Source organism: Pimephales promelas, chromosome 20 (genome assembly GCF_988280905.1).
Source record: "Pimephales promelas chromosome 20, fPimPro1.hap1.1, whole genome shotgun sequence".
NCBI classification, from domain to species: Eukaryota; Metazoa; Chordata; class Actinopteri; order Cypriniformes; family Leuciscidae; genus Pimephales; species Pimephales promelas.
In genome coordinates this window covers 21,321,311-21,336,121 of record NC_142788.1, presented here as the reverse complement: position 1 = coordinate 21,336,121, position 14,811 = coordinate 21,321,311, and the positions used below count along the sequence as shown (strand labels likewise).

The 14,811-nt window shown below is 35.6% G+C and overlaps 1 protein-coding gene and 1 long non-coding RNA gene across 3 annotated transcripts in view; one reads left to right on the top strand and one right to left on the bottom strand.

Annotated features, from left to right (window-relative positions):
- Window positions 1-61: 61 nt before the first annotated feature.
- LOC120462793 (uncharacterized) lies at window positions 62-4,729 on the bottom strand. 2 transcript variants are annotated; one of them, XR_016148256.1, is made up of 4 exons: window positions 4,685-4,729; window positions 2,170-2,259; window positions 1,131-1,188; window positions 62-836 (listed from the first exon to the last, which is right to left on the bottom strand). It is a non-coding gene; the product is annotated as an uncharacterized LOC120462793 (long non-coding RNA). The 2 variants fall into 2 exon arrangements; XR_005618415.2 differs by lacking the exon at window positions 62-836 and having other exon boundaries at window positions 871-1,188.
- The window catches only part of stat6 (signal transducer and activator of transcription 6, interleukin-4 induced), a 22,717-nt gene continuing 12,582 nt past the window's right edge, over window positions 4,677-14,811 (top strand). The window contains exons 1-7 of the mRNA XM_039651468.2: window positions 4,677-4,835; window positions 9,282-9,424; window positions 10,068-10,212; window positions 10,997-11,077; window positions 11,189-11,390; window positions 13,891-13,982; window positions 14,083-14,231. Of these exons, the coding sequence (XP_039507402.2) occupies window positions 9,294-9,424; window positions 10,068-10,212; window positions 10,997-11,077; window positions 11,189-11,390; window positions 13,891-13,982; window positions 14,083-14,231 (800 nt within the window). The 5' untranslated portion in view covers window positions 4,677-4,835; window positions 9,282-9,293. The remainder of the gene's footprint in view (window positions 4,836-9,281; window positions 9,425-10,067; window positions 10,213-10,996; window positions 11,078-11,188; window positions 11,391-13,890; window positions 13,983-14,082; window positions 14,232-14,811) is intronic.

Sequence of the window (14,811 nt, the reverse complement as noted above, 5' to 3'; positions counted from 1 at the left end):
TATTGCTTCCAGTGTCAAATAAAGATGTTCCATCTGTGGTCAAGGGTTCAATACAGTCCACAAAAAAATCCAGATGGGATTTGGCTTAATTGGGGCTCAAGCACTGATGGTAAGAGGACTATATTGTTCTGTGTGTATTTGCAACTGATGTCTTAAACTATAGGGTATACATCAAACCCCCACCACCCCCCACCCCCTTTGTGGAGATTAATCTCAAATTTAATTTTAAGTGCTGATGGATGCTGATGTTTAAGTCTCTGATTAAGATGAATAATGGATGGTTACACACACAGTCCTTGCCCTCCAGTCTCTATCTAAAGGATAATTGTTCTTCAGTTGCCAGTAGAATAAAATAATATCCTTTAATTCATCCACTCAATAACACACTCACCTTGCTGAAGCACTAAGGGTTAGTAATATTTGAAGGTCAATTATCATGCACTGAAAAAATCTGAAAAGGGTGTTAAAAATATATATACCCTGTATAAAAAAAGCTCAACTGATAGGCTATAGATAGTTGGTTAATATCAGTTTTATGAGCTCTAATAATTAAAGGGCCATAATTAAGGCCAGTTAGAAACAGGAACAGTTTGCAATTTATTTACACAATGTTAACTAGCACCAATTTTTTTAAAAAAATGTTTTGTTTCCTGTTGAGTGTATCAGAAAATTGACTTTTCAAGCTAAGCAAAAAAGCAAGCAAAAAATCCCCATCATTCCCTATATCTCTTCCACCATAACCCTCACCATAGCAACCATCCCTGCTGGTGTACTCTGAGTGATGTGACCTGGTCAGCTTGAACTCGACCTCTCTGACTCCAGAAATAGAGCAGAATCTAAATTTACAATCTAAAGTGACAAATGACAGAAAAATGACTGTTAAGATCAGTAAAGAGCCAATGGACACATTTATATGTACACCATAAAGTTGTAAAACACTTTCACATGTGTTATAAACATTTTACAAATATTTAACTTATTCCAGACCAGCATTTTCAAAAAAACAGGAGCTGGGTGCTGGGTAGGGTTTTGTTGTAGGAATATCTGAGCATGTTGATGATATGTGGGTAGGTGGGTAGGTAAGGATCTGGATCCAACTCCCCCTGGATTTCATGTTTTGCAGTGATTACCATCTCTGTCTTGATCCTGAGATTCTCTACTCTTTTATAAGATGTGTAATAGCGGCCACTGTATAACAGTAGAAACACAGAAAGCCGGTCAATGGCAGGGAAAGAGTTAATATGAATACCTCAATGTAAAATGTAAAATCCCACAGTTCCTCTGTCTTAAAAAAATAACAAAATAATATTCATGACTAAATTAATTCTGCATTCTAGTTGAACAGATGTGAGCATCAAGCGTCTGAAGGATGAAAGCTGTATAACTAAAGCTAAAGTAGACTATATTATAAAGCTTGTTTACATATAAGAGTGGTCTTAGCATAAAATCACCTTTTCTTATCCTAATCTTTTTGCAAACAGTGATAAAAAGTATGCCATGCCAATAGTGAAATATACCACTAGATCTTTAATGTTTTGTATGGCTTTTTTGTTGCTGGAGGTCTTTTCTTGTTCAGATGCAAAAAAAAAGTATTTAATGAAAGCATTTATTTCATGATGTCATTTACCCCCCACTTAAATTCTTTTACTTCAATGAAAGGTTTGATTTTTATGAATTTATTTAATGGAAGATCAAAAGGATAAACAAAGCAGATTTATTTTTTACAGCCATCTTTGATCATATTTACCAGGGGTGCCAATAATTATTACCACAACTATACATTATATCTGGTTCAGATTTGTTCTATTTTGTTGTATTTTAAATGGCAATTTTCCTTCATGTTTTCTCATAAAGGTGCAGAAAAGATCATGATGGAAACCAGAGGGTTCAGATGCAGAGCAGCAAGACTTCCCATAGACCCTGCCTATACTTCTGTTCATGACTGCTCATGTCTTGCTCTCCTTTGTCCTGTCTAGCCTTGATACAGACAAGGTTGACATCAGAGGAGATCCCTGACACAGGGTGAGTTAAGGCTGCCAGCTGCTAGCAATCAAGTCTATTTAGGAGTCAGGGACACATGGACCCCCAGGGCCAAAACCGTAACTAGCCCAACCCTTAGCCCTAACTCCCCCCCCCCCCCCCCCACCCCCCACCCAACCCTCTAGTTACCCAGTTTGGCTGTATTGATTCCAGATGTGCTGCGATCAGTGCTGCTCAGTGATGGGTCTTTACCTAAGAGGACCCCGAAATAATGACAAGCTGTGAAGGAGAGGAGAAACAAATAGAGAGCAAATAAACAATAGGTCAATCCACTGACAATTTGTTGATTTTTGACTTCCTTATTTCTTTTCTTTTTTTTTTTTTTACATAATTACGCTATTTTAAAAAAGGAGATTCAATTTACAATTTTAAATTGACAATGTTTAAATTGCCTCACAAAAAAATAAATAAAAAAATAAAAAAATCAACCGGGATCAATTTCTAATATGATAGCATGATAGCGACATAGCATCTTAGAAAAGTATCTTTTCCTTCGCATTTTTTCCAGTTGTTACTCTTCAAAACAGCTGCAAATGGTTTGTTGTGATAGAAATTAAACACTCTGCACAACTATTATGGATTTTTTATTGATAACATTTGTTACTTCAGAATTTCCATTTTGGGGTTGTCAAACTCTATCAGCAGGAGATTGATCAAGTCAACTCTGACTTTGTTTAAGTTAAAGCTGGAAATGAAAACAACCCCTGAAGCTCATACAGCATTCTGCTGACTATCCCAACAGCCTCAGACAGGTCAAATGTATCATGACTGGTCAGGAAATGGACTTTGATATGAGGAATGGCTGATGGTTGAAGCAAACTTCGCTGCATGGCCATGCTGCATATGATATGTGTTTGGATTTAATACAATGTTTTAAACTGTACATTTAGTATTATTTTACATTTAGTAGCCTATAATTTTCAGTTGTACCATTCAATTTTATTACATAACAAACAACTTCAATTGACCAACACAGATCAGGTCGCTTTTCAAATTGGCTATAACCTACTGCCCTCTAGTGGTAGCACAAAATAATGCTTTTTTGGGTGTGTGTAACTTATGTTTTGTTTTATGCTATACGCCTTGATCTATAATTTAGTCATATATTTCTCAAAAATATTGGCGAGCAAAGGATAATGGGTGTGGGTGTGAGAATTGAAACGATTAGTCGTAGTAATGACGAGGCAGTTTCCTGACTTTAACGTTTCCTGATGTAAACGATGATATGTGTTGCCAGATCTGCTACAAAACAAGCAAACTAAACGGATAAAACATCCCCCAAATAAGCGACTTTTCTCACAAAAATTACGCATGAATAAGCGATTTTATTGGTTTCTACGCCTAGTGTGAAGGGAGAAACTTTTCTTTAAAAAAAACAAACAAAACAAAACTATGTATAGCTACAAGCAAAAGAAAAAAAACCACGTCGCTTATAAGGATTGGGCATGGCAACATTTCACCTATCGAGATCCAAAATTCATGAATTATTCAGAATAAGGTATCCTGCTATAAATTATACTAAATGTATTGATGGATTTGCTTATTTTAATACCGTAAACATGAAATTGGTATATTTTTCTCAAAATCGCTTTCTTTGCTTAATTCTTTAGTGAAACGTTGCAGCACTGCCAGCTTTTATTTTTAGTGCATTAAAATATAGTGCATTTAAATTAAAAATTTAGTGCATTAAAATATCCTTTGTAGATGTCTTTCCTGAGGACGGGAAAGAATACATTATAATTAGACATTTTTCTAATTAGAAAATAAATAAATAATGAGCCTCTTTGAGAAGCGGAAACCCTTTCGAAACTCCTTACTGGAAATCAAGCGTTTCAAAGAAGGCGTTGTTTCCCCGCCTACAAGTAACGTTTTGTCCTGAAATATAGAGGAGTGAGTTTCTCTAGCTTGCTCTCCAGGTTTTGAGACACAAGCATATATAGCTTTACTAGACTAGAGAGACAGCGAGAGAGCAAGGCAACATGTTACATCATATATTTCTATGCTTATGTGGTCATTGGTGGCGGTAATGCAGTTGAATTTTTTCCTTCTTTAGTTGAGCACTGATTTTTAGCGCAATTTATTGTACTTCATTAAATAGCCTATAACAAAAAAAGTCTAAATCTATTTTTTAGGCCAATTATAATGAGTATATATATATATATATATATATATATATATATATATATATATATATATATATATATATATATATATATATATATATATTTCGTCGGTAAATAGCCTATAAAATAGGCCTATAAAATAAGTTGCTATTAATGTTAATAAAATAATTTCAATAATACAAAATAAAATAACGTTAATCTAAAAATTAATGAACATTCAGAAAATTATTAAAATAGGGAGTAAAAATAAAACATGAAGATACGTAGAAAAATATGAAGGTGTTCAGTAGTTAGATAAGTATGAAGACATTAAAAATACTCACAAAAGTATCCCTTAAAATATGAAGATAAAAATTTGAACATATTAACAGAGGCAGAATTTTCGCAAACTGGATTTAAAAACAATTAAAAACATAGCCTATTTTCTGTATATGTAAATAAAACAGATTAGATTTATTATTAGAATTATATAGATAGAATTATTTTAAATTATGTCCAACCGGATAAAGATTCTCATTTACCAGGTAGAAGAGCTGCATCAGAATGGCCAATAGGCAGCAACTTCAGTAAAGTGAAAGTAGGTGGATAGAAGAGAGAAAAAACAACAAACGCACACGGAAGGCGCAGACTTATATCTCTTACGTGTGTTAAAACAGCTGGCGTCGAAATCAGGTAAGTTATGTTTTCACATCATTGCATATTTTAGCTATATACACAACGTACAGTAAGTTTATCGCGACCTGAATTATCACTTAATCTTGTTGTGAACATGAGTTTTGTAATAGCCTACTTTCCTTTACTGTTGCCTGACGTTACACGAAAATTCGAGCGAAGCGAGCAACCATAAACATTAAGAATCCACCAAAGAGTTATTTTGCGATTAAAAACCACATTTTATAATAATTTAATCTCAGTATATCTGTGAAGTTGGTTTAGCTATGCCGTTATAGACTCGTTTAACGACGCCAAAAAATTAGGCTAACGTTATGGTCATGATATAGGCTAACGTTACTGCATGAAAAAAATAAGAGAGATATTGACTTAATGAGTATTATATTAAACAACAAGTTTCCTGTATCATACGGTACTGAAAACAGCAAGGGAGGGAGGAAGGCCTACTTAAATGGCTAAAACGTAGTAGACTGCGAATGTCACGTTATAGGCTAACATGGTGTAGTGGAAAAAGTTTAGTGTAGCACGAGCACCTTCATAAATTCACGCCCTACTTTCTGTTCCCCATATGTATGTGGCATTGGTGTTTTATGTTCTTTTGTGCACTAGAGAGTGGTCTGTCCTTTACTAACCTTGCTCACTGTTATTGTAACATTGCATGTGCCATTCTCAGTCTTAGGGATGGAACACCCTCATGCTGTTATTTTTCATAAATATTATATGAATACTAATGGGTGGCTTTGCTGTCTGTGGCCTTTTTACGTGCATTAAAAGGGTTAGTGACGTGTTTGTTTATGTGTAAAGTAGATAAAATGGTTATCTATCTATCTATCTATCTAATTTTAATTAGGAAACTCCTGACATTACACACTTCTGCGCAAAACAAAAAAGTTAAATGTCTTTCCCTACTATAGTCTGAGGAAATAATAGCTACTTTTTAAAGGTTCTGTGAAGCCAGTAGTTCGCAGCAATCACAGCATCAACAATGTTTGAATCAGTGTCCAATGCTTTAAAATGAGTAGTTGCTTTAAATGCTTTAAAATACTGTGTTAAGATGTTGTTAGTTTTTTTTTCTTTTCTGTCATTTGTTTATGACCTTTATGAATGCAGTCATCCATTCGATGAAAAGAGATAATAATGGGTAAAGTGAATGAGTGCTCCATGTGTCAGATCCCAACTGCTTTGGCTGGTTTGCTGTGAGAATTTGAGGTTGAGAGATTGCTTTCTATTCCATTACAGCAAATTAATTTCATATAACTCTTTAATATTACATTTGTTTTGTTTTTTTTCTTTTAGTCAAAGAAATTGAATAAAGAGTAAAACTCTTGCTTCTCAGATTTTACCTTTAAGAAAAAGACACCAGTATTCTCACACGTGTTTCCTGTGGATTTTCAGAAATATTCAACAGTGTCAGAAACTGAAGTGTACAATCAAACAGAGACGATTCAATATGCACTAAAACCCACCTCATCAGATTTCTCCAAAACCCAGTTTTCCGAGCTATCTCATTCACATTCATTTTAGATGCTTAGATTGTCCCTTTTTAAAGCTGAAGTCCGCAGTTTTTCATCTTTGTTACCATCTCTGATCGAAATCTTCAATTGCAGTTATTCGCGCAATTATCGACTTTGTTGATAATTATCACAATCATACCAGTGGCATAGCAGTACCACTGGAATTAAAAACATTATTACAAGCTTACCGCTTTGAATCGAGCTAAGGCAAGCAGATAGTTTTGAACACTGGCTGGTTATGTATTTTGTCCTAAAATTATTTTGGATAATTTTTAAACCAAAAAAGCTATGGATTGCAGCTTTAATTTTTATTTCTGTTTATATAAACATCTGAGACCATGTTGATACCTTAATGAAACAGGAAAGACTTTGGAATAATATATTTTTCTTCTCTGCAAATACATAAAATAGGGCACTGATTTATTATTAAATAAGATTTTTTTTAAAAATATGACTTTGCTTTGCAGCCAGTAATACATATAACAGTGCTGAAAAAGATTAATAAACATAAAGAACAAAACACATTACTATGTAATCCTTTTTTTTATGTTAGAGAAAGAACCGTTTTGTGCTCTTCAAATGATAACCTATAGGCCTGATTTATATGACTACCCAATGACAAGCCTTGCATGCTTTCATGAATATGCCATTTCTTATTTCCTCAAGATCTTTCTTATATTATTTAGGTGGTGTGAGGACCCTCTTGGAATTGCTCCATTTATTATTCATTTATTTTCGCTCTATCTGCTACATAAATAGTTTTTCCTGCATGTTCTGGTGTTCACACAATTGGAATCTGTTGTCTCATGTGATACATGCATGTGAACATTTAAGAATGAACTTGAATTTTATGTCTGCACATAGGTGTGGTCTTTTTCCTCCTACTGTACACCTGTACTGCACCGATCCCTTTTCAAATATTAGTATTAGTCAACCTTTAGAGCAAAAAAAAATTGAGGAAAAGCAGATCTATTAATTGGAACTGAGGGATTCCCAAATAAAGATGAGTCATGAGCTTTAACGTCATCAAGGGATTAACCTATATTGAAGAAATCCCAGGAAAATATTTATATACAATTTTCTGAAAACTAATAGGCTGGTTAAAACAATATTTAATAGGAAAAAAAATCATAAAGTAAAAAAAAAAGAAAAGGCTTTTTAGATAGACATATTGGTTACTACTGATCCTTATCTCGTGACCTTGTGTTTTGCATTTGTGGTGTAAAGGGATAGTCCACAAAATATAATTTTTGTACAGGCAACAAAAGTCAATGAATTTCAGTGTTTTCCGTTTTTGTGTGAACTGCCCCTTCAAGTTTTAAGGGGGTTCAAGTTATTTCATAACAAATGGTGATTAGCTGTTCAGTTGTATGACTTTTCTTATAACATATACACACAGCTTAAGCCTGGTCCTAGTTTGTTTTTTTTTTTTGTTTTTTTTTTTTTTTTTAAGGTTTTAGTGTAAAAATTTCTGATACTGTGGTCATGTTCAAGACCAATCAACATCTTTTTCAGAAAGAAATGAGAAGTGACACAGTTGTTATGGACATGATCTAGCATGCTTACTGTACATGCCTTTGGGCACATTTGGTTTCAGTGCTTTTGAATTTAACACACCACGTGTGCTTGTAGGTTTGTAGAACTAGAAACCGTCAATGTATCCCGTCAAAATGAATGAATCTGTTCTTTGACATTTGTATGTAAAGTATACACTTTTTCTACGGCCACTGAAACGCACAATATCGACATATAGCATCTTTTTGATGTTCACAGAATATTATTATAAATGAGATTTACTAATGTTTGATGGAATGCAACATATTTATTTATTACAGTTAACACATTTACCTCATATAACATTACTGGGTTTGTGTTTCTTAGAAGAAGGGTTTCCAATTTTAGATCCTGACAATTTGCATTTCATTTTTAACTGTCATATCTAGACGTTTAAAAATATATGTGTTCATCGTATTTACAAATAATTGAGTTCCATTACAAAAAACTAATTTTTAAAGAAATGTTTTGGTCAAGAATGACTAAGGTCAGAGGCATTATCACATTAAATTTGGTGTAGCCTATACACCACAATAAAGTATGTTATTATCTTCTCTTACGGTGCAGCAAAGCAAATGAATGTGCTAAAATGACCAACTACGCAAGCAAACTTGTTACATTTGTGATGGTTGGGTTGCCGGGCTGTTGTTTTGTTAAGCGTGCTGTGGTATACAGTGTCTTCTGTCCCCTTATGTTGGGGAGAGATAAGACAGACATACTGTCTTTCTCCCTTGCTCAAACAAAAGTCACACAGAGCAGTAATTACACACTCTGCTCTTTCGCCATCACATCTGTCTGTGCTCTTTACACTAAAATAAACTAGAAAATAACCTGAAATACAGCATGCTACAAAATGTTGAGCTTTATCCTGTCATCAGATGCTATTTCTGAATTTCTAAAAATGACATTTGTTTTGCATAGAAGAATTCAGATTTCCAATTATCTCTGCGTAGTTCATCCCAAATTCTGTAATTATTTCCATGAAACTTATATATTTTCTCTATATATTTTCAATAGATTATATGCACTGACAGTCTTTAGAGACCATGTCTGTCAAGCTCCAAAAAGGACCACCTTAACTGTTTGTAGTTTTATTTCAAGCATTCTGAAGCTACACAAGTACAACTATTTCTTCACAAATTGAACTGAACCAATTCAGTGATCAGATTAGTTTAGAAAACTTTGAATATAGAGATGCTTTTTGGAGGTTGACTGATATGATCATATGAACTGATCTTGAATGGGAAACAGCTATGTTTTAGAACATCATGAGATTTGGTAATCTTCATAGATTTCATTTTTAGTGAATGATTCCTTCCCAAGGAATTGAAAATGCAGTTTTCAATGCGTGGTAATGTCGTGATTTCTACTGTTGCAGTGTTTGCACACTATGGCGCTGTGGGCGCAAATTTTCCCACAATTACAGTACATACCAACTGAGACGCTGAATGAACTCTACACAGAACCACTCCCTCTGGATGTCAGACATTATCTGGCCAGCTGGATAGAGGATCAGATATGGTATGACATCACTGTTGCATATTAAAAGCATGCTTTTATTTTTATGTTGTATTAAGCTTGACGCAGTATTTATTTTTTTCATTAATGTTGTGTTGAACTGACACTAGTAGCTTGAAATCAACACAAGAAAGTGTTTGATTAAAAGTGAAGTGAAGTTGGTGAAGCGATTTGGCTGGTCATGTGATCCCAATATGGCAGCCTCCATGAGGTGACCCACTTCATGTTACATAAAAAGCTTTTATTTTCTTCTGATATAACTGTATTTATCACATCTGAGTGTACATATTTACATGTATACACATTCAAACATCAAAAGTTAATTTCCTTAACGATAAAGCTTTTCACGAAGTTCAAATGGAGTGCACCTTTACTGGTGACGAAGTGAAATAAGTGGAATTGAAACAGTATGAGTGACTGTAATGCTTTTTACAAACCGAAACATACAATTTAGTGTAATTTAACTTCTTAGGAATTTCCATCATGTGAAAGAGATAATGCTAAGGCTGAAAATCATGTTTTGTCATAGTGACTCACAAAAGGAAAGGAGGTTGGACGGAGAACAACAAGCTAGACTAGAGAGGCTTTGCTCCTTGTCAGAGTTACCAAAGATGACTTAAAAATGTCATTTCTGTGCTTGATTTAGGGAGGAATTTGATCTAGACAACATGGAGCAGGAGCCCCGGGCCCGAATACTGTTGGATCAGATGGTGTGTTTGCTGCAGGAGGTGGCTCAAAAAAACCCTAATGTGGTGGAGAAGGTCAAACTACAACATTGCAGCAAGAAATTGGTGTGCACTACAATCCTAACACTCATAATCATTGCTGGCTTGAAGATGCTGCATCATATAACTCAAATAACACTAAAATAATGATCTTAAAACAGGAGTTTTCAAATTGGTGCCCTGGGGTCCATGGAAAATGTGAGGAAAAAAATGTTTTTACATGTAATTTTAAATTGAATTGTTTCTCTTTAGTGTTGTACATTTAACATTTCTCATTGTAATAATGAGTAGAAAAAATACAACATTTATACAAAGTACAAAATCAACATTTTCTATTTGCTTTGGCCTCAATAAAGTAACAATTTAAAAGGTAATTATTTCATTTTACAAATAACAAAATGTCTTTGAAAGCACACTTGCACAATCACTTAGATAGTTGTGTTTCACACAGTGTAAATGGGTCCTTATTCACGGAAATATATCGCTGCCATTATAGTTTAGCAGGAGAGTACTCATATTTGAGGGCCCATGGCATGAAAAAGTGAAAACTCCTGCTTTATATGATCTACATCACCATGTGGATTGTCCAGGACAGTTGTCTTAATTATGTCAAAGCAAGGAGTTATTGCACTGCAATGCAAAAAATAGTTTTTTTTTTTAGAAATCCATTATATGCTATATAATATGATGAATCATGTTGATTTTCATTTCTTTTACATTGTGAACACTTATGGATCACAATACAGAAAGACATTTTACTATTGGCAGCCTGCCATGCTGATTTGTGATATTGAGCACACTGTTTGTATTTCTGACTATTTACTATGTAACCTCATTAATTATTCCTCAGAGCGTGTACCAGGCACAACCCATGCAACTTGTGAGGATGGTTCGAGATATGCTAAGGAAAGAAAGACTCATGTTAAGACAGGTAGTAAGCCCAAGAAAACTTTAATTCTGAAGTATCTGAACATTTATGTGTAATATGTAATGTAAATGTCCGTTGTGTTATAGCTTTATTTGTCTGTGTGTTTGTCTAAAGGGTATAGGCTTCCCACCCTTTCAGCCCATGACTGGGGGTGCTCCAGCTGCCAATGGCACCCCACAACCTGTAAGCGAGGATCATAAGGCTGATGTGGACAATCTGGTGCTCAAAGTTTTGGAAATTCAGAACTGCCGACAAACGCTTTATCAGCTACAAGAGGATTTGAATTGGGAAAAGCAGGAAATAGAGCCCATGCAAGGTAGAAGATCCAAATCTGTATTGAACTATGTCTAATATGATGGTTTTAGGAAGGTACTCCTGCCAGATTTAATATTGTAAAATGCAATATTTTGTCAGCTTGATCCTTTTGGACAGTAAAATTAGTTCCCCTACAGATCACTACAACGTGAGTCAGAAGTGATTCTGACGAATGGGGATCGCTTGCGAGAGCCTATCCACTTTAAATGAAATAAAATGAGCCAATGCATATGGTATGCGATAATTGCACCAGCTGCTGTGCATCATGGCGCAAGCAAATAACAAGCAGCAGGTGCGTTCACATCCTTGTCGTTCGCTTTGGAGCCAGATGGTATATGCTGTTCCTGTCTCCTGCAAAGATCCACTGAGTCTCTGCCTAGAGCAGGGGTAGGCAAGTTCGGTCCCAGAGAGCCGCTGTCCTGCAGAGTTTGGCTCTAACACAGAAAAAATAATCCTGAACTCATTGATTGGCTTTTTCATGTGTGTTTGATTAGGGTTGGAACTAAATTCTGCTGGACAGCGGCTCTCTATGACCGAACTTGTCTACCCCTGGCCTAGAGGAATCTCTGGTTCGTGGTGTTGGTGTAACAACACTGACAGCGAGGGTCGCAATCTCTCATTCAGATCTTGTGTTTCTGTATGCGGCCAATGTTTGACTCCGGCTGACGGGCATTATCGCTGTATCACGTGTTTGGGCTATAGGCACAGTGAAATGGCGCTCATGGATGACTCATGTTCTTATTGCGGGAACATGATCATTGTGGCGTTACGGTCAAGACTCCGTTACCTCGAAAGAGGTGGAGCCCCTTCGCTTATTCCCTGATGTAGCGCCGCTTCTGCCCAGCAGAAAAAGCCTACTTCGGTTAATAGCCTTGGTGACCTGAGGATCACAGTGAGACGTAACCCGGGCCCCTCACTCCTCTATAATGCCTCCCGCGGAGCCTCAAAGAGAGCGCGTTGGGCTTTGAACAAACTGCTCAGCCTCAAAATCTCTAGAAGTGCTGAAATTTTTTCGCCGCGATCCTCACAGTGACTTCTGAAATTGAAAATTGAAATGATTTAGTTTTTACCTTGACTATACATAGTGGAATTGAGACAGGGATTTAATTTTAGAATCATGTTGTGTCAAAATCAACCATAAAAAAAATAATTTGTATAAAAAACTGTATTATTGCAGGCCAAGCACAAGGCCCTGTGATATTGCACAATTGGCACATGTGACGATTTTGTCTGCATGGCTGTTGTGAAATGGTTAACAGAAAGTTATGCAGCAACACAAGGGGGAGAAATGCAATAAGGCATAACCCTAGACCAGCAGATGCGTAAATAGTCATTTCCATTATGAAGGCTCCAACAAATCTCAACATGTTAGTGTGGGTGACTTTTTTTGATGACCTAGCAATGCAAAATACATCATGAAGTGTAGGCTCAAACACTTATGAGTTAGAGTAAATGTGGACATCTGTGAAAGTCTCTTCAGTGATCGCCTTCAGTATGTGCAAATATTTAAAATCCATTAAACAACTCTTTTTAACTTATAAAATGTAATCATTTGCTTCTCTAAAAGACAAACCTAAATCATTGATTAATTATCTTGCAATTGAATTTAATAATGAGTACTCAGTTATTTATTATATTTAAATCCTGTTTATTACTTTTAAAACGTATTAATTAATTAATAGGCACTGTAAGCAACTGTTTATCAAATTGAATGCAGAAAACGATCATACAAATATAATCCCTTTCAGAATAATTTTGATTGGCCAATTAAAAGGCGCACTTCCTACGAGTCAACCATTTTGCGGGCAGTCTGTATATGGGAAACCAGAAGCGTGATAAATGAGCTTGGAGCAGTTGTTATGAGTTTGGAGAGTGTGAAATGTTTGCACAGCCCAGCTAAACATCCTAAAAGGGAAATGGAAGCAAAAAGCGATCGGACCACAATGTCTGTAACATCTGTAAAGGTTTCATCTCTGGAGTGAGCTGAGAGTTTCAAAGTTTTTGATACTTTGTATGACAGATAAAATACCATGGTTATGCCAAATTGGCAGGGTTGGAAAAACAGTCGGTGTGTCTAATTCGGTGGGTCAAGCCCTACAACTTGTTAACATCTCTTGCAGCACCTCCAAATGTTCAGAATCACCTGTACTTTAACCTTTTAGCAATCAATGCTTCATACTAAATTCTTTCGACATAATTAGGGAATAATTCACACTCTTTGAACCTTTATTGGCAGACCTAGAAGCAATGTTCATACCTTATGAGAGAGTCACTTGTTAATTTTATGATATACAGGAAGTAAGCAAACATCACTCGTTTTAAACTGTACTCCGTAATTAGGTGATAACCAGAGATTACTCATTTACATACATTTGTCAACATAAAATGTACTGTTCGTAACCCTGGCCCTGGACTGGGTTATCGTTATCAGGGCTTACATGCACACAGGCAAACAGGTGTCTCAGTATATCTAATACTTTTTTTTTTTTGTTTCCCTACAGTTCAAAATGATTTGGATCAACAGCATTCGGATCAAGTCATTAGACAGAATCGCATAAAGCAGCTTGAGTACAACTTTTCAGTTAGTGCAAAGGTAAAAGCTCAAATGCATGCTTAAGCGTACATCAGGGTAATGACAAAAGCAGTTAAAATGGAGCTGTTTTCACGATTTGTATATCTGTGCGAGTTTACAGAAGCGTGTGCAGCTTCTTCAGGAGGCCGTGTACGCCCTGGAGCAGTGCCAGTCCTGTCTTATTCTCAGAATTAAGTCCTGGAGGTGGGAACAGCACCGAGCAACCATTGGCGTGCACTTCGATGACAACCTTGGCTCTCTGCAGACATGGTGAGGACCACTGGACCTTTTTGTTATATTCGTGTAACTGTATGAATCTTATCAGCTGAATCTTTCCACGTAAGAGGTTTGTTTGGTGAAACCTTTCACCACCAAACTGGTTTTCCTTTTCAGTTTTTAGTTTGTTTACTTTGGCCTTTTTTGCCATCGTGAACAGTGGGCTTTATGCCATGCATTTTTCCTTCAAGGTCACAGTATTTCTGTCATTACTTCTGGATGTCTCTTCTTGAACTTTATCTCCCAATTGAACCACTTTTCACGTATTTTATATATTTTTTTTATGTATTATTAAACATTTTTTAAATGTGGAGAAAATAGTTCTCTTCGGAGATCTAGTTTCACTTCAGGATTCAGATTAGATGTCAAGTGGTGACCCAACACAGTACCACAAATGTTTATCATACAAAAGTAAACAGAAATGCCCTTACAACCAAATTGTTAACATTTTAATTTCATTTATTTATCACCATGAGCTGCTTAGGTCCAACAATATGTTTTACGTTTTAATATGACATCAACTGATTATCAACTGAAATATATTGTAATATAAAATGCAAAAGAAGTGTGATTG